At 42.9% G+C, this 20,499-nt stretch overlaps 1 protein-coding gene across 1 annotated transcript in view; it reads right to left on the reverse strand.

Moving 5' to 3' along the window:
- Positions 1–20,499, reverse strand: part of LOC137436468 (phosphofurin acidic cluster sorting protein 2) — a 172,681-nt gene that overhangs the window by 98,233 nt on the left and 53,949 nt on the right. The window contains exons 8-10 of the mRNA XM_078786465.1: positions 10,894–10,953; positions 10,445–10,590; positions 7,909–8,002 (exon numbers count right to left, since the gene is read on the reverse strand). Coding sequence (XP_078642591.1) covers positions 7,909–8,002; positions 10,445–10,590; positions 10,894–10,953 — 300 coding nt within the window. The remainder of the gene's footprint in view (positions 1–7,908; positions 8,003–10,444; positions 10,591–10,893; positions 10,954–20,499) is intronic.

Raw genomic sequence — 20,499 nt, forward strand, 5'->3', positions numbered from 1 at the left:
AAATGTATAATGCATAAACCTTTAAATTGCGAATAAAATTTCACAAATAAACTAGGAAGAGCAATCAGAAATTGCAGACCCTCGCCAGGACGTGATTTTTGTGGTTTTTAAGGCTTTTGTGTTAAAACAAATATGGCGGCCGAACCACGTGACCGATGACGTCATCATTAATTTTTTTCCCAACAATTTATCCCGATGATGCTCAAGAAGTTTCATCTGATCAAATGAAGTTTTGTACTTGTCGAATTATGACGTCATAATGACGGCACCTATGACATCATTAAAATATTTTATTCCCCATGGAGTTCTTTACAATGAGACATGTCTCAATTTTTTATATTCAGTGCTTTCGGCGATATAGAGGTGCAAATTTTTTCAGTTTTTCCAAGATGGCGGCCATGCCACATGACCTATGACGTCATCAGTATCATTTTTAAAAATTATACAGGTGGAGTTGCACCTATGCTGAAAATTTCCTTTCTATCGGACCAACCGTTGCAGAGATCTTTCATATTTATTCTGCGTGGACAAACAAACAGACAGACAAACAGACTCCAATGCAATACCCTCTCCTCAGGCGAGGTTAAAATATTGGGTGTAGAAGAGAAAAATGACCGCTCCGTTAAAATCTGTCTACTTACTGAGAGTTATCTACCCTAAATAGCAGACGACATTTGCATGAGATTTTTTATGCCAGACTGTCACATTTTAACATAATAATTATGTGGTTAACTGCATAAGTTATTACCTCCGCCACCAAAGGTGGATGGAGGTTATATTTTCACCCCTGTTTGTCTGTCTGTTTGTTTGTTTGTGAACAAAATATCTCAAAAAGTTGTGGACGGATTCGGACGAACTTTGGCAGACATGTAGCGTATGTGGCAAGGACGAAATTATTAGATTTTGGTGAAGATCCGGATTCAGATACTATAATTTTGTTTTGAATTTTGAAGTGATTCTTCACCATTGTGAGATAGGGCTAAAACTAACATATAGCAGGATATCTCAAAAAGTTATGGATAGACTTGGACGAAACATGTTGGACAGGTTGTGTGTGTGACAAGGAAGAATCTATTCAATTTTGGTGAAGATCCGGATCCGGATCCAGCCAGTACAATATTTAAAGTGATTCTTCACCATTGCAAGATAGAGCCAAAAACGATACATAGCAGGATATCTCAAAAAGTTATGGACGGATTTGGACGAAACTTGGTGGACCAGTTGTGTGTGTGAATGAATGAATGAATGATCGTTTTTAAGGCCATTTCCCCGCTAGAGCGGGGGTTAGCCTTGCGGGCCCCATGACAATCATGGTTCCCTGTTTGAGGCAATGTTTTTATGGCCGGATGCCCTTCCTGACGCCAACCCTTAGTCACCTCTTACGATGCGCAGGGATACGGTGTACCTATTCTAAACCGGGGTACATTCTAAACCGGGACAAGCACTAATCGATTCGATTTTGGTGAAGATCTGAATATGGATTTGGATACAAGAGTTATTTAAAATTTAAAGTGATTCTTCACCATTGAGAGATCAGGTGAAAAACGATATAAAACTTTTATTTTATTTTTTTGTATACAAGATAAGCTCGTGTAAGAGCTAACATTGATCACACAAAAAAAAACCGACACACAAAACATACAATAAAAGGAGCGGGAGACAATATGGGGAGAGAGAGAGGAAAGCACACAAGTACAACAGCAGAGAACAGGGACAACGGGAGATCTGTGGGAGGGAGAGGGCTTGGGGGGAGGAGGCATGGGAAAGGGGGGGGAGGGGGATGTGGGAGAGGTATTAAACACATGGACACTGCTAGGACTTCCAGGAAAGAAGTCGGTTTTTCAAAAAAGTGGATCTGGGGTGAATTAACGGGGGTAGAAAAGATCAAGGTTTTGGATGGGGGAAGATAAGAGATGGTGGTGAACAGCTGTTTTAAAGACCTGGAGGGAGGAGTGTGATTGAAGAGAGTGAGGGAGTTTGTTCTAGAGGCAGGAGTAAAGAGGAATGAAAGAGTGGAGGTGAATAGAGTCTTGATTTTGGCAATTTCACCAGAAGAGGGTTGCTGGCAGATCTTGTGCGACCTGCAGGAATATTTGGGGGACAGAGCACAGATAGAGCTGGGGAAGCTAGGCCGTAGAGGAGTCGGTGGAAGACAGAAAGACCACCTAACTGCTTGCGGTGAGTGAGTGAAAGGCCCTCACAATCAGCTTCATCGCGGGAGATTCCAATGATTCTGAAAGCTTTAGTTTCAACAGCGTGATGCCGAGCTATGTGTGAGGCAGGAGCACCAGCCCAGAGTGGAGAGCAGCATTCCCTTGAGCTGCAGATGAAAGCCTTGTATGTGGTGAGGAGCTCAGGTGTGCCAAGGAAGGAGTTCGCATGACGGAGGATGCCCAGTCGGCGACTGGCTTTGGAGGCCAGCTTGGAAATGTGGTTTTCCCAGGAAAGATCATGGCAGATAGTGAGACCCAAAAGCTTGAGTGACAGAACCTCTTGGAGAGGATTGTTGAGAAAGTAGATGGGAGGGTTGTCCAGTCGGTCTTTTCGGAGAGACATAAATTAAAATGATATTTTAATGACATTTAAAATATTTGATAGATTTATTTTGACATTTATATAAAATATAAATGACATTTAAAATGATATTTAAAAAAGTTATGGATGACATGACTAAACTAGGTGAATGAGTTTGTTGGGTGACGAACAAGCCGATTAGATTTTGGTTCAGGTCCGGATGCAGATCCGGCCCATCATTGGGATATAAAACAAACTGTTCAGCCTGGCGGAGGTATGCGCTCTACCGAGTGCCGTTCTAGTATTATTAAATTATTTAAAGTTTAAAATATCAACAAAATTAAAGAATAAAATATTACAAATTTCATTCTTGAGTTTTCCTCGGCTATACCAACACATGTCTAAAAGTGTAATACTGAAAATATATTAAAATATTACAAACTCTTATTTTGATTGAAATTTTTATTTTATTTTATCCTCGTCAAATATTTCGTAACACAACTTTACCGTATCTATTTCAGTTATTGTCAAATTTAATGTAATTGGCCTACAAATGACATTTTTAGCTCTTTTAAAAAGAAAATAAATCACAACATATGTACAATTTGTATATTTGTCAGGTAAATATGCACTTTCTGAACATTACGTCTTGAAATTTTAAAGCTAGCACAAATACTTCCAGTTACATTTGAACACGGTTTGGTGGTCAGTGATTTTTTATGTGGTTTTTGCGACCATCTCGTTTTGCTATTTTGAGGGTCAAAATCCAATATTTCAGCTTGGTATCCTATTTTTATGCATCCACCGACAAAGTCGCTGGAGGCATTTTGTTTTCGGGTTGTCCGTCCGTCCGCCCGCACGTACGTCCATACAGGCTAAACCTCGTTTTTCTCAGCAACCATATGTCCGATTGACACAAAACTTTCAGGGTAGGAGTGACACCCATGCAGAATATTTTTATAATAATTGTGACGTCATAGGTCACGTGCTATGGCAGACATCTTGGATTAAGACCAAATAATTAAAAAATTATTTCTCGGAAACCGCTGAATGTAAAAATTTGAAGCTTGCCACATTGTCAAGTACTCCCAATGGGGAACAAATGCATGATAATGATGACATTATAGGTGAAGTGGTATACCAGCCAAAAATGTTTTAAACGAATTCCTTTTCCTAAAAATCTGAAATTGCATGCACATGATCTATGACCCATTTGTATTGAGATATTAAATTTATGACATCATAGGTCACATGGTTTGGCAGCCATTTTGGATTGAAGGAAAATATTAAATAATTATATCTCTGAAACTGTTTGCCCTATTGAAGCAAAATTGTACAAATATCATCTAACACCATTGTTGCATGTGGTTTGAAAATGATGACATTGTAGGTTATGTGGTTTGGCAGCCATCTTGGATAGAAAAACGAACCTTATCCGATCAACACGAAACTTCACAAACGTGTTCCCCTTCCCATACATATGCAAAGTGTACATTTTTAAAGGTCATACGTCACGTGGTGTGGCAGCTATGTTAGCTTGAAAGCCGATATTTAAAAATCCCTTCTCTGAAACCGCTAACCCTTTCGATACAAAATTTTAGAAATATCATCGAAGAGCACTCACTGTTGCATGTAGTTTGAAAATGATGTCATACGTCACGTGGTTTGGCAGCCACCTTTGATAGAAAAACGAACCTTATCCAATTAACACAAAACTTCATAAACGTGATCCACTACCCATACATATGCAGAGTGATGGCATCTACCCGTTGTGGGACTATGCAGAGGCATATTGGCGACAGTCGCATTGTTCTAGTTTTTCAAAATCTGCAACACGGGTATTCGGTTAGAAAGACTAGATACCAGCTTCTACTAAAAGAATGCCCCTTCGTGAAACTTTTTCAAAAATTTGCCCCAGTCTAATGAATGTAACAAAAGACAGACAAAATATCAAACTGTATATTTCAGAACTGGTTCGAGCTTAAACATCAAAACCATCTGATAATAATAATAATAATAATAATAAATCTTTATTGTCCCATATTCAGGGAAATAATCCTTGCTGAATTCAATGTTGAATCAAAGCAGTGATAAAACAAATAAAGAATCAAATTCAGTTTCCCTTCAAGGTTACTTTCCTTTTTGCCATCACTTTAAGTAGTTACCATTTGGCCCATTACAATCAACACTTAACTTAAAGGGTAACAGACCTCAAAATGCAAAAGCTGAGAATTACAAGATTTAATCATTGTAAAATTTCTCACTTTATCCCATTATATGAAAAGCAATACACTGTTAATCTACGAATGAGAATTTCCAAGTCATTTCTGTGGATGCAGCTGTCTCTCCGTTGGGGTCTGTGATTGGCTATGAAGATCATGTGACATTTCAGCTGCACAAAAAGAGGATTTTTCTATTGATGGCAGTTTTTGGTTACCATTCTTCCACACGTTGATATTCTCCAGCATTGTCTTTTGATTACTTCTATTTCTTAGGTAGATGAACGACTCGTGTGGATACATCCTTTTCCCCTCCCCTTCTTTCCCTCCCTCCTTCCTTCCTCCCCTCCCTCCACCCACCCACTCATTTTTGTTTTGCTCACATGAAATTTACAGACAATGCTTAGGTCTAATAGTTAACGTTACTTCAGAAGCAGCAGCAGTCGCAGCATTATTGACTGCTGAACAGCAGTGTCTAAGAATTGGTGTAAACCATTAACTCAGAGCGTCGCATATCCTTATTCTGTTCCTTCACATCACTTCCACCATAATATAAAAATAATTAACAAAATTCCTATTTAATATCCTACGATGACTCAGTTACAAAGTATCACATTCCTGATAAGTAATTCATCGTTTTTCAGGCAGGTTTAATTGCTTTTTGTATACTGGTGACCATTTTATAAACATTTCGTATTTTCGAAATGCATTAATTATGACCTCCAATATCGAAAAAAAAAAAAAAACGTAAAAATAACAGTCTTTGTTGCCCACCAAAATGTGATAATTTGTACAACAATAATTTGTACAATAATCAGAACAATAATGTTAAATTGTATAATAATCATCTGATGAAAAAGATGACTTGTGCCCATAATAGACTTTAAAATAAAAAAAGGAAATATGTCAATATTCTGCTCTGTTCAGCCTATCATTTCACCGGTCATCCTCCATCACTGCATTAGATAAACATTGTGCAAAATCTCAGACCAAATATACCTTGGACCAGCTGCATCTGCTCTCCCAACAATGAATGGATGCTCTCAATGTTAGACATGAGATCAGAGCAATCTCTGGAAATATCTTGAGCATCCAATACTGTCTGGCATTCTGCCTTGCTCTCCAAACTCTCCACCTGTGGCACCCAAGACCAACTCCACACGTGACTTACTTACTTCCTCCATTCTTGTAGTCAGTGTACAACAACAACAACAACAACAGGCATTTTAAGGCCATTTCCCCTGCTGGAGCGGGGGTTAGCCTTGCGGGCCCCATGACAATCTTCTCCATTTTGCCCTATTTTCTGCATCTCCCGTTATTAACCCCCTTGCCCGCATTTCTTCTTCCACCACCTTTAGCCAAGTCTTTCTCGGTCTTCCCCGTCCTCTACTTCCTTCTACATTCATTTGCATCACTCTTCTCAACCAGTCACTTTCATCCTTCCTCAACACATGACCAAACCATCTCAACCTGTTTCTCTTCACAGCATCCATTACAGGCCCTATTCCAATCATCTTTCGCAATTCATCATTTGTCTTCCTCTCTCTCTCAACGATACTCCACACATCCAACAAACCATTCACATTTCCACCCTTTGTTGCTGCTCTACGTTCATTACCCATGTCTCGCTCCCATAAATCATAACAGTTCTCACACATGCAGCATACACCTTTCACTTCAGCTTCAACTCCTCCCTTCAGCTTCAACAACACTCCCCTCCTCGTCAGCACGCCACTCAGTTCCCGAAACTTCTTCCATGCACATCTCACTCTAGCAACCGTTGCCGAGTCTGATCCACCTTCTCCATTCAACATGTCTCCTAGGTAGCAAAATGTTTTCAGTCAGTGTGTGGCTCTCAATTGGATCCTCTCTTCGCCTCTCCCTGTCAAGGCAGAAGTGTCTTCGTCAGTGTCTTGGGCCCAGTTTTGTTCCTAATTTTCATCAACGATCTTTCTGACTTTCTGAAAAAATCCTCTATCTCCTTGCTGATGATTTCAGGCTCTGCCGTGACATCACTAATCCTTCAGATAGGCAGGTAGCAGCCTCTTCACTCTGCAGACATTGACATAATTACAATCTGGGCAAACACTTGGAATACATCTTTCACTCTTGACAATTCCCCCACTCCCACTCTGTCTCCCCAAAAAGACCATCTGAGAAACCCTTCCATCTGCTTTCTTAACAATCCTCTTGAAGAAGTTCAGTCACGTAAACTTTTGGGCATCAATATCAGACATGATCTTTCTTGCGCAAACCACATTTTAAGTTGACCATCAAAGCCAGCCACAAACTGGGAATCCTCTGATGTGCAAAGTCTTTCTTTGGCACAACTGAAATGTTATCCACCTACAAGGCCAGCTTGATGGATTACTGCTCTCCCCTTTGGGCTGGCACCCCTGCCTCACACCTTGCTCAGCTTGACAAAGGGGAAACTGAGGCCTTCATTTGTATCTCTTGTCATGAAGCTGAGTCTATGGGCCCATCACTTTCACATCACAGACAGGTCCGTGGTTTCTCTATTTTTTACTTGCACTCTCTACCCTTTCCGTGCTCTACTCCTCCCCCCAACTCAGGTTTCTGCAGGGCGCACGTAGTCCACAATAAACCCCCTTCAGATGAAACTCCCAAAATACAGACTCACTGCTCACCTCAACTCATTCGTTCCTCCTTTTTCCTGCCTGTGGAATAAATCTCAGTCAGTTCAATTGCATCCTTCCCTCGGGCTTAAAAAAGGTGTTCACAACCATCTAAGGTTGCCAACCTCCACCCTCACCCTCCCCCTATGATATTTTCTACCTGAAAAAACCCTCCCCAAGCCCTCCTTTTCCAGGTTTCCCCGTTAAATTAGGTTTCCCCCCCCACTCCCTTAACCTTTTTTTCCTTTTTGGTTCCATTTATGCTTCTTCCACATTTTCCCATTTCACTTCTGTGAATCAGAATTTGCGCCTGTATCTAGCTTGTTCACCACCTGTGTACTCCTCTCCCTCCCCTGCTTTCCTTCTTCCCCATGTCCTTTCTTCTTTCAAGTCTCCCTCTACTATGTTGTTGGTGCATTTTCCCCTCCCTTTCTACTGTTCTTTTCATTTCAAAAACTGGGACAAAATGAGGGCCAGAGAGAGAAAGATGAGCAATACAATGATGCAGAATACGACAGGTGGATGAGATAAGGACTTACAGGGCTCGTGGCATCCAAGGGCTGGCTTCGCAAACTATGCACACTGCCCAGTTCTGTCTGAGAACTTGAGTGAGATGTGCCTTCAAAGAAAGGTCTAAACACAAGGAATAAGGTAAGAATGCAAGAAGGATGAGGCAGTGTAGTTTCACAGGCAAGCCACTTTGCATCAAATACCAGTCACAATCCAAGAACAAAAACTTAGCGGCAAAACAAACAGAAGAAAAGGACAACACAACTCACTAAAAAACATTATTGATGCCACAAATAATACATTTACATGGAAACAAAAATAAGGAGGAATTTCACCAAAATTATGTACATTGCATAAAATATTTATGCTCGTCACGACACATGGTTTGCTAAATTTCTCTCTAAGCCCATGGAGACAATGGATAAATGAACACAATGATACATCGTCTCAATCAACGGGGCTGTGTTCGTTCCAGGTCATCCTGCAGGGTCTCTGATCACTGGATTTGTGTCCACAAAATCAAAACCCTGCACAGAAAGCCTATTAGGCCGAGAGCTTGCAGTTCACACAATGTGTGACATCGATACTGATGGAAGTGCCACAACGTCATACCATTATATTCCCTCTGAGGGTTGTATGGACCAAAAAAAAAAATTCCCGTATGTTACGTTCCGCAACTGTATTCCCCTATTTCCATTTATCCCATAAGGTCTTTAGCTTGCGCAACACCATTTTGCTGAACTCGCCATTTTCCAGGAGCCTTACCCCTGCGCTAGACAAGGGTTTACTGCACTGAAGAACTTAATTTCAGTAGGTTTACTGTAGAACACGAATTGGAAAACAAACCTGCATTTCAGCAGTACTTTCATTCTGAATTTGGCAAATTGTATGGCGTCTTGTCCCGAGCAAGCATGCACAGTGTCGTAAAGCAATTGTTTTAGTCTCTCTGTCTAGCAGTCAAACGAAATTGAAAATCATTCAAACAGGAAACTCATGGTTTTTAGAGACATCATAAAGAACACAAACAGCAGGCACAAATAACAAATTTAACATGTTAAATAAAGTGGTGTAAAAGACAAGAGTGCAAACTGCAATAACCAGGGTTCCAAAAACAAGGTTATAGAAGTAATTTGAAAATTATTTGATACAATTTTTTCAAATGGCGTACTAGCATGATGACAAAATCTATTTCTAAAAGGAGATTAGTCAGTCCTTGTCAGACCATGTAAGAGTGTGTCACACAAAGAAGAAGAAGCAGGACCCCGAGCTTTAATGTAGCGGTTCCTGCTGTCGTAGAACAATAAAAATGGTACAGTTGGAAAGCTAAAAATCGATTTACTTTGAACAGAAATTAGTGTCTGGTTAATCACAAGGATGCCCGCGATAAAAGCCCTCTTTCCAGGATTGAAGGAGCGGAATAGTGAGTTTAATGTAGCAGTTCCAACGGCAACATTTAGAATTGTACTATAGCAGGAACCCTTTAGAAGGACACGGGAGGAACAAACAACTGCGTGCTATTAAAAAATCCTTTTTTCACATTTGACTTCAACATGCATCCCACCTTTAGAGGTGGGATGCATGTTGAAGTCAAATGTGAAAAAAACTTCAACATGCATCATCCTCTGATATTCACAGATAGACATGTAATATGTTTGTGTAGTACAGCATGCTGCTTTTTAATTAAACCTATTAGTAGGCATCTGTAGCAATCTCCAAAAGTTGCACTATTAAAAACTCTATTTCCTTTTTAACCAGTGAAGCCGCTTCAATATTTAGCTATGCCCGTCCGTAAAAAATAAAAAAGAGGAAGAACCTTTCTAACTCACCATGTTTAATTCTAAAGGGCTCTAAAGGGTAATTCTAATGGGTAATTCTAAAGGGAAATTCCAAAGGGAAATTCCAAAGGGAAATTCCAAAGGGAAATTCCAAAGGGAAATTCCAAAGGGCAATTCCAAAGGGCAATTCCAAAGGGAAATTCCAAAGGGAAATTCCAAAGGGCAATTCTACAGGGCAATTCCAAAGGGCAATTCCAAAGGGAAATTCCAAAGGGAAATTCTAAAGGGAAATTCTAAAGGACAATTCCAAAGGGCAATTCTAAAGGGCAATTCTAAAGGGCAATTCCAAAGGGCAATTCCAAAGGGCAATTCCAAAGGGCAATTCCAAAGGGCAATTCCAAAGGGAAATTCTAAAGGGAAATTCTAAAGGGCAATTCTAAAGGGCAATTCTAAAGGGCAATTCTAAAGGGAAATTCTAAAGGGCAATTCTAAAGGGTAACTCTAAAGGGTAACTCTAATGGGTTTTGTTCATTTCTAGGCTTTGCCTGTTTCACATTTAAAATGCCAAACTAAACCGCTTCCTTCAGACATGGGTGCAATTTTTATCAGGATGTATGGGACTATCAAACTGGGCCAAAAGGTGGTTTGGGGGATGGGGAGTCTCCAAAAACATCAAAGTTTTGCATATGTAATATGTAGCTGACTCCGAATGAGACATGACATTTACATACATGTGCAAATGCATGTCCCAATGTGTGTTACTTATTGAATGAAGGACATAGACACGCACTTCAACTTTGGTTTGGGTGTGGACACCAAACTCTCATCGTCCTCCATGTCAGGGCCACTGTCACTGGGGTTGAACACATCCAAGCTTTTGTAAAGGAAGTCTAAGTCTTCCTCCTGTGGGTGTGGGTCTGGTTCAGAGTCCAACACCTGAGGGTGACAAGTCAAAGTGAAAGCTGCCCATGCGCAGTTATTTGTCACAAGCGTGTTTCGGTTATTGGCAAGTCCAACACATCATAACACTGCACATGTATTTAAAAAATGCATGAAATACTTTCAAGAGTTGATGTTGTTCAGATAAAGCTAAGAAAAATATTATTCACAGTATTCATCCAAAAAAATAAAATGCACAAATTTTGCTTCAGTTGATTTCGAATACAAAAGACAATGCAGCGATAAATCTCAGCAGATAATGTCAAAATAAACCCTGTCCAAAAGGAATTTGAAACTTACCTCATCAGTGACTTTAAACCTCTTCAACAAAGCTGTTAATTTCTGCTTGAAGTTTTGTTGCTAAAACCAAAAAAAAACACAAAATTGTTTTACAAACAGTGAGACAAATTTCCAAACACCCTCCAAGGCCTACATCTAGCTAGACCAAAAGTAAAAATATAGGCACGTCAAAGACAAAAGGTAACTTAAAGAAAAGGAAATTTATCAATTTGACATAGTAAATAAAAAGACAGAGAACAATGCAGTTTACAATTTAGTATCCCTGCACCGCAAAAAAAACAAAAAACAAAAAACTAAAGCATCTTAAGATTCAAAGCCCATCTGCAGGGCTATTTGTAGTTACTGTGACTGACATTTTGACTCAATTATTAATTCTTCTTCTCCACATTCTCACAATAAAGGTTTATTGAAAATTTGATGACAAAAGCTCAAGTAGTAAAAATGTTATGGGCCTGGAAAGACAGATAGACGGACAGACGGACAGACGGACAGACACACAAGCAATTACAAAACCACATCTCACTGTGCAGAGGATGGGCTAATGAAAACCAGGAAGCATCAACACATTTCATATTCAGAAGGAGGAATTTCCTTTGACTCACCCTTTAGAGTTGGAACTCTGTCAAGAACTCCCTGACTCTTTCTTCTCTATAATCCTAATTTCCTTTCCAAAAAATTAATTTTCTTACTTTATTGTGGCCGCCAGACCCCACAGCAAAACTGCCAACCTCTCTGCCGTTCCATTGCACAGATATGAATCTGTCTCCATATTTATGAGCATGTTTGAACATTTGTTTCTTTTGGGGAACATTTTGCTCGTTCAGGGTGTCATTATTTAACAATCACTTCTTTTTTTTTCAAATCTAGTGGAAGAGCTACAACACTGAACAGATCAGGAGATGCAACAAAGCAAAAGGAACAACAGAAGGAGGGATGGAGGGGGGGGGGGGGGCAAAATATAGTGAGACTTGAACAAATAAGGGATGTTGGGGAGGAAATTGGGGTAAGGGAGGACACATGCTGTGGACAAGATGCTGTGGACAAATTCAACTTGAGAGACGTGCTGACACAAAAGGAAGTCAAAGTCTAAACTAATAGACTGTTCCAATCGGTTTATTCTGCCCTTTACTCAGGGAAGAAAAACCGAAATTTGGAAGGATGTGGGCTTGGGTGTGGGTGAGGGGTTGGGAGGGGGGGGGGGGGGGGAGGGAAGAATGTGGTTCTCCCATTCAACATATTGTAGAACTGTACATGGTTAGCTCTGTCAATAACTCCCTGGTACATTCAAGGCATTGTTGGACAAACAAACATGTTTGGGCACACACAAAAAAACGAGGAAGCAGTTATGCTCGTTACAATATTCTTTGATGTGAAAATTACGAAGTTTACAAAACGGGGAGTTGTTCAATTTCATAGCTATCAATATTTTTCACTTTATGTTCTAATGTAGAGAAAAAAACATTAAGTTATTTCATGTTTTTGCTTTGTGGGTCCTGCCATTCCTGATCCACAATTGACGATGTCGCATCTCCCACATCCTTAATACAATTTTTGGCTAATTATTAGATTAATTCGTTTGTCTTGTTCGACACTTGCCTGACGCTAGGGCTTTTGGGGCACCTGTCTTGCTACATAGTTGAGGGAGCTCAGAGGGCATCTATTCTCACGTTTTTGCCATCCTGGTGCACAATGAGTGCATTTTACTATAAATTGCATATACAGTCCCTTGAACCAGAGTATTATTTTAAACAAATGTAACTTTAAAGTGAGATCTTAAAAACCAAGCACCATGATTGCATACACAACCTTTAATGAGAATCCACAATTCTTAACAGGGTTTTAAGAAGTGGACAAAATAAATAAAAAACGATATAATTTTTGATAAACACCACTTGCATTCATCTCCACAGCTTAATATAGCTGCTAGGATAGTAATCTTTCAGCATGGCATCAGAACAGTAACAGATATCGCAGTAGCGAGATTGTAATTTGACTCTTTACCTTTAAAATATATAATACATTCTAGTAAAAAGAGCAAACAGATTGCAGACTCTCGCCAGGACTTGTTTTGTGTGGTGCCCGTGTGCTGGTGCGTTTATTTGGGTGGCGTGTAGACGATTCATTGACGATGTAGGTTTATGTTCATACAACGGAAAAACAGAACTTTTCAGGTTTATTGTATGGATTAATGTTCCATTCGTACGTACTCTACAGACATACTCACGTTCTAATTGGACATACTCCATAGACGTACTCACATTCTAATTGTACATACTTTAAAGATGGACTCACATTCTAATTGTACATACACTACATGATCAAAAGTATGCGGACACCCCTTATAATTAGTGGATTCGACTCTTTCAGCCACACCCATTGTTGACAGGTATATATAATCAAGCACACTGCCACGCAATCTCCTTAGACAAACATTGGCAGTAGAATGGGCCGTACTGAAGAGCTCAGTGACTTTCAACGTGGCACCGTCATAGGATGCCACCTTTCCAACAAGTCAGTTCGTCAAATTTCTGCCCTGCTAGAGCTGTCCCGGTCAACTGCAAGTGCTGTTATTGTGAAGTGGAAACGTCTAGGAACAACAACAGCTCAGCCGTGAAGTTGTGGGCCACACAAGCTCACAGAATGGGACCGCCGAGTGCTGAAGCGCACAGCGTGTAAAAACTCACTACCGAGTTCCAAACTGCCTCTGGAAGCAACGTCAGCACAACAACTGTTTGTCAGGAGCTTCAACAAATGGGTTTCCATGGCCGAGCAGCCGCACACAAGCCTAAGATCACCATGCGCAATGCCAGGCATCAGCTGGAGTGGACTCTGGAGCAGTGGAAACGCGTTGTCTGGAGTGATGAATCATGCTTCACCACCTGGCATTCCGATGGACGTATGAGTTTGGCAGATGCCAAGAGAATGCTACCTGCCTGAATGCATAGTGCCAACTGTAAAGTTTGGTGGAGGAGGAATAATGGTCTGGGGCTGTTTTTCATGGTTTGGGCTCGGCTCCTTCGTGCCAGTGAAGGGAAATCTTAATGCTACGGTATACAATGACAATGAAATGATTGTGCGCTTCCAACTTTGTGGCAACAGTTTGGGAAAGGCCCTTTCCTGTTTCAGCATGACAATGCACCCGTGCACAAAGCGAGGGCCAAACAGAAATGGTTTGTCGAGATCGGTGTGGAAGAACTTAACTGGCTTGCACAGAGCCCTGACCCAAACCCCATCGAACAGCTTTGGAATGAATTGGAACGCTGACTGCAAGCCAGGCCCAATTGCCCAACATCAGTGCCCGACCTCACTAATGCTGGTTTGTTTTTTTTGCATACATAATCGAGGCTCATGAAAGAGCTAATAGTACAGCGGATAAGCTCTCATATTTTAACAAATTGTGCATTTTTTGAGAAAAGCATGAAATTTCTAGCATAGTTAGTATTGTTACGCAACCGTGATTAACACCACAGTTACGGATGGCCGATTTGCGAGACTTTACACTCCCGAGGCGAAAACTCAATGGCGGATTAAAGCTCAACACAAAGTTAAACGCGCGGAATGGCGGACACAGCAAAGCTCCGCCCGCCGCCTTATCTACTAAAATGAAACACCCAGGAAAACTGCGTTCAGATATATACAGAAAATAATATAAGGATTTATTATTTATAAGTAAAGACAGTGAAAAAGCCCGCGCCGGTAATACTAATAAATCGAATAAGCCTAAATTGGGATCCCAGACACAACAGATATCAAACACGATACGAGGGAGGTGAATACGAAAATAACACGTCTTTTTGGTTTATGCACAGTGTATTCGCGGGTACGGCCTTATCTCGTCCTTGTCGTCTTGGTGACCGCCGTCCAACACCCGGCTCCTTTCGGCCCCGATGTACCCACGAGGCCTCGCTCCAAGTTCCACAAGCCCCGATCGCACACCACGAGGTCCCTCGCTCCAAGTTCCACAAGGCCTCGCTCCAAGCACCACGCGTCCGACGCAGGCCAGCGGCTCCACACGAGGTCGATCTCCACAAGGTCCGTGCACCAAAGGTTCAACGTAAGCTGCACAAAGCAAGCGAACTCCACTTGACTCGACTCTCTTTTGGGAGTGCTGGCAGCCAAGTGCCAACTGTTCGGTGCCAACTGCCAACTCCGACGAACTGCTCCGAACTGCTCACGAACTGTTGCGAACTGCTCACGAACTGTTGCGAACTGCCACGAAATGTTGCGAACTGCTGTGTGCTCTGTGTGCCACGAAATGGCGTCCGACCGTCGCTAATATTGGTGGCCGATGACGTCACATTGGCGCACTCCTCAGCCAATCATAGCCTCCCAACTCGCCGGCTCGCCCAGGTCACGCCCTCTGCGGCATGCTCCACTCTCCCGTCCCCGACCCCGCGGTGCTTGTGTTATAACACGTGCCAGGCGAGGTTTGTAGGCCTTGGAGGTGTAAACGGTGGCGGCCAATTGTGGCGGTGTTTTTGGCCTGGTTTCCTGTCCATTTGTTCCGAAGTCAGTGTCAGGGAAAGGAATTATTTAATGTTGCGCTAAGGACCTAACTAATGTTTATGTGGTTTGCAGTGCCATAATGGACAAAGGTTTGACTACTAGGTGAGACTCACAGGGGCGTTACCTTTAATCCCTCACTATTTAACACTCGAACCTCCAGGTAGGTCCACAATCATACATCTTCCCCCGACAAACGCCTAAACATCAAGAACTTATTACATGTAGAGTCCCTGTCACGACAGCCGAATACCTACCTATTCAGATCTACCTAGCTCTAGATGTTGCTCTACCAAATTCATAACAGTATATACCATAAGGTTTATTTTCAGATGTGGAGGGAAGTCAGATTTGACCTCTGAGGACCGTGAGAGGTCAAATCCAAAATGGCCGCCAGTCCACCGGGTCTAATGCTCAAACGCGCTTATAGGTGTCATTTCCAACTAAATTGGGGATGCCCATTCATTTGGTGATACTTTTGAGATCGCCAGAACTCAAGGACATGCATTTAGGTCACGGTCAAAGTCAAATTACGTTAAATATCTATTTTTATGATACTGCAGTTGGAACTGCTATTGGAAAAAGTTCATTTGAACTTTTAAAACTTAATTTTTTCAGGTACAGGGATAGGTACAGAACACCCAAAAACCAGAAATGATGAAAAAAAGTGTTTACACTGCAAGGAATGATGCAATAACGTCTGAAAAAATAACTGTAGTTAACCAAGTATGTCCACCAAAGCTTACATTAAATCAAGTGCAATGATGAAAATTGGTAATGATCTAAATCTAACAGTCTCCAGAACAGAAGCACAGTGCAGTGCACTTGAATGCAGCTTTGGCACACTTGCAGCATCCAGTGCACCCTTTCTTGCAGCCACAGTCGATCAATTCATGGCACGATTTTGATGCTTCAGGAAGAGTGGTCCAAAGAGGCTGCCACCCAGTTGTCTCCTTTGTCCAGCCCCAGTCAGGTGGGTCTGGCATCTCTGGATCCATGACCAATGCCTGGTTACAACAGTTGGCCTGGTAGCAAGTGCGCTTGATGTGCTGCTTGAGTGTTGCCTGGGTTGGAGGAATGTTCTCTAGAGTTCTACACTTCTGTGTGAAGAGCTGTTTCCTGGCATCATTCACTTCCGTGCTCTCACTGGTTCTATCATACATCAGCACCACAAATCGCTCTAGCAGTAACATTGAGCCTTCACTGACCTCACTTGGCATGCGGAGGAGTTCATTGAAAGCATCATTCACCTCTGGGCATCCCCAATTTAGTGGGAAATGACACCTATAATGTTTCTCTTCACTATTTGGTTCCAAAATTATGCGTGTTTGAACATTAGACTCGGTGGACTGGTGGCCATTTTGGATTTGACCTCTCATGGTTCTCAGAAGTCAAATCTGACTTCCCTCCACATCTGAAAATAAACCTTATGGTATGCACTAACTATGTTAAAAATTTCATGCTTTTCTCATAAAATGCACAATTTTTGTGTTTATCTGCTGCACGATAACATTTATCACACAAACAAATCAAACAGACAAATCAAACAGACAAACAACCAAAGTATATAAAAAGGGGAGCGGTAGACAAGATGGGGAGAGAAGGGGAAGCACATAAACACAACATTTGTGAGGAACATCGGGAATGTGTGGGAGGGAGAGGACTTGGTGGGAGGCGACGTGGGAAGAGGGGGGGAAGAGGGACTTCCAGGAAAGAAGTTGGTATTTCAAAAAAGAGGATTTGGGGTGAAATTAGCGGGGGTAGAAAAGAACAAGGTTTTGGATGGGGGAAGTTAAGAGATGGTGGTGAACAGCTGTTTTAAAGACCTGGAGGGAGGAGTGGGATTGAAGGGAGTGGGGGAGTTTGTTCCAAAGGCGGGAGAAAAGAGGAATGAAAGAGTGAACGTGAGCAGAGAGTCTTGATTTTGGCAGTTTAACCATAAGAGGGTTGCAGGCAGATCTTGTGCGACCTTCAGGAATATTTCGGGGACAGAGCCCAGAGAGAGCTGGAGGAGCAAGGCCGGAGACGAGTTGGTAGAAGACAGAAAGACCACCAACCTGCCTGCGGTGAGTAAGTGAAAGGCCCTCGGAGGTAGCTTCATCACGGGAGATTCCAATGATTCTGAACACTTTGGTTTCAACAGCATGAAGACGAGCTAGGTGTGAGGCAGGAGCACCAGCCCAGAGGGGAGAGCAGTATTCCATTGAGCTGCGGATGAAAGCCTTGTATGTGGTGAGGAGCTCAGGTGTGCCAAGGAAAGACTTCGCACGACGGAGGATGCCCAGTCAGCGACTGGCTTTGGAGGCCAGATTTGAAATGTGGTTTTCCCAGGAAAGATCATGGTAGATAGTGAGACCCAAAAGCTTGAGTGACAGAACTTCTTGGAGAGGATTATTCAGAAGTGGATGGGAGGGTTGTCCAGTCGGTCTTTTCAGAGAGACATCGTAAGAGTGTGAGAGTGTGAGATTTGTCAGGATTGAAAGACATGTTCCACTTGTTTGCCCAGTCAGTGATTTTGTCCAGGTCTGCAGAGAGTGAGGAGGCTGCAGACTGCCGATCTGAGGGATGAGGAATGGAGCGGCAGAGAGTGGAGTCATCAGCAAAGAGATAGAGAGGATTTTCAAGAGTCGGAGAGATCATTGATGAAGACCAGAAAAAGCACAGGGCCCAGAACACTGCCTTGGGGAACTCCAGCCTGAACAGGAGGAGGAGATGAGAGAACCCCATTCAGGGCCACACGTTGACTACGACTAGAGAGGAGGTCCGCCAGCCATGCGTGGAGATTTCAATGGATACCAAAGGAGGAGAGTTTGGTGAGCAGAGCGGGGTGCCAGACCGTATCAAAGGCACGTCATATGTCGAGGGAGACAGCTCTAATTTCCTGTTTGGCATTGAGGACCTCCATCCATTGTTGAGATAGCAGAGGTATCATCTCCAGAGTAGAGTGACCTGGTCTGAAACCAAATTGATGATCAGAGATCAAGCCATTGGAGAAGAGGAAAGATTTCATATCCGAAGCAATGATGGATTCCATGACTTTGCTGATAATTGGGAGAAGGCTGATTGGTCTGTAGTTGCTAGGATCTGTTTTTGCACCTTTTTTGTGTAAAGCGGTGATGTTGGCCGATTTCCAAGCAGATGGCAGTTGACCTTGAGCAAAAGAGAGGGTGAAGAGAACAGAGAGGGGGACTGAAAGAGCGGAAGAACACGATTTTAGGACCCGTGGGCTGATGCCGTCTGGTCGAGTTGCAGAATCAGAGTCGAGGGTTGACAGAAACTTTTCCACCTTGTCAGGAGGAAAGGACACAGAGTCCATGAGCAGCTGGGTATGGTGGGTACAGAGAGGGATGGGTTTGGGACACAAGATTTAGAGCAAACACAGAATTGAGGCATTCAGCTTTTTCACGTGTGGAGTCAGCTGTGTAGCTGTTTGAGGTGAGGGAGGGGATGGAGGGGGAACAAACACCAGAAACAGATTTGACCAGACGCCACCAGGATTTGGAAGAGGGAGACAGATAAGAGAGTTCGGTCTTGAGAACGGAGAGATATTGTTTCCTGGCTCTCCTGAGGGTGGACACACACTTGTTTCGGGCTTTGTGAAAGGAAATGAGATTTCCTTCCATTGGATTTGCTTTCCAGGAGACGAAGGCAAGTTGTTTCTGGGCAACAGCCTCACCACAAGATTCCGTGTACCGTGGACGGGAGGAAGGGTATGACAACTGAAGACAAGATGGGATAAATCTGTGCATGAGAGAGAGAGAGCAGTTTACTTTGGAAGAATTCCCAGGAAGAGTTGATGTCAGAGACAGTAGAGATGGAAGACCATTCCAGATTATTGATGGCTGTTTGAAGACCGTGCCAGTTGGCCTGATTGAAATGCCAGACTCGTCGACACTGACGAGGCTCCCTGAGAATGGTCAGAGAGATGTCCACTTTAACAAGCACATGATCAGATGAGCCGATTGGAGCAGAAGAGCAGCAGACATTTTCAGGGAAGTTAGTCAAAACCAAGTCCAGAAGAGAAGATGCTCCATTGACTGAGATCCGGGTCGGGAAATTGACAAATTGTGTCAGTGCCAGTGAGTCACAGAAGTCTTTTGCTGAGGAGCCATGGCTGGTGAGAGAGGTACCCACACCCAGCCAACTGGCATGGTGACAATTGAAATCACCACATATGAGGAAGAGAGAGTTGGGATGAGTATATAGAAGTTGATCCATATTATCAGACAGCGAGATGTAGATGGAGTCATCACTGTTTGGTGGACGGTACAGCACACATATGAACAAGAGGTGGGAGCGAAGGGGAAGCCGTAGCCAGAGGTATCCCTGGGGGTGAGGTGGAGAGAGGGCAGTGCATGGCGAGTGAGAAAGAGAGTTTTTGATAAAGATAGCAACCCCACCTCCAGGACGAGGCTCAGGTCTATCATACCGGAGGAGGGAGTAACCCGGGAGAGATACTAAGGAATCGGAGACATCATGAAGAAGGAAAGTTTCTGTTAAGCAGACCACGTCTGGTTTGTCAGAAGCAACCTGTATGGAGAGATCAGTTAAGTTTGAACGAAAGCCCCGGATGTTTGAGGTCCATACCGTTAATGAAGAGGAAGGGGGAGCATCGGATACAGAACAGGGGGGAGGAGGGGTAGGGTAAGATGTGGAAGAGGAGGAAGATGTAGGGAGAGCTGTTGAAGGTGCGTTAGATATTTCAGAATAGCTCTGAGAACGGGAAGGATGGGGCGGACAAAAGGTTTGATGGTGATTGGGTGAGGCACAATGAGGTGTTATTTGAGGAGGGGGAAGAGCGAGGCAGAAGGTTGGCGGAGATGGAGGTGAGAGTTGGAAGGGGGAAGAAGCGGGGAGGACGCTTTGAGGAGGAGGGGTGAGAGGGGGGAAATGGAGAAGAAATGAGGGTGGGGGGATTTGAAGGGGAGGGGTGAGGGGGGAGTTTATGAGGGGAGGGGTTAGGGGGGAGTTTAGGAGGGAAGGGACAAGGGGAGGGATTTGAAAGGGATGGGAGATGGGGGAGATTTGGAGGGGAGCGGTGAGGGGGGAGTCTAGGAGGGGAGGGGCGAGGGTGAGTCTAGGAGGGGAGGGGCGAGGGTGAGT

This window comes from Myxine glutinosa, chromosome 11, assembly GCF_964187855.1.
Source record: "Myxine glutinosa chromosome 11, kmMyxGlut1.1, whole genome shotgun sequence".
In the NCBI taxonomy this organism is placed as follows: Eukaryota; Metazoa; Chordata; class Myxini; order Myxiniformes; family Myxinidae; genus Myxine; species Myxine glutinosa.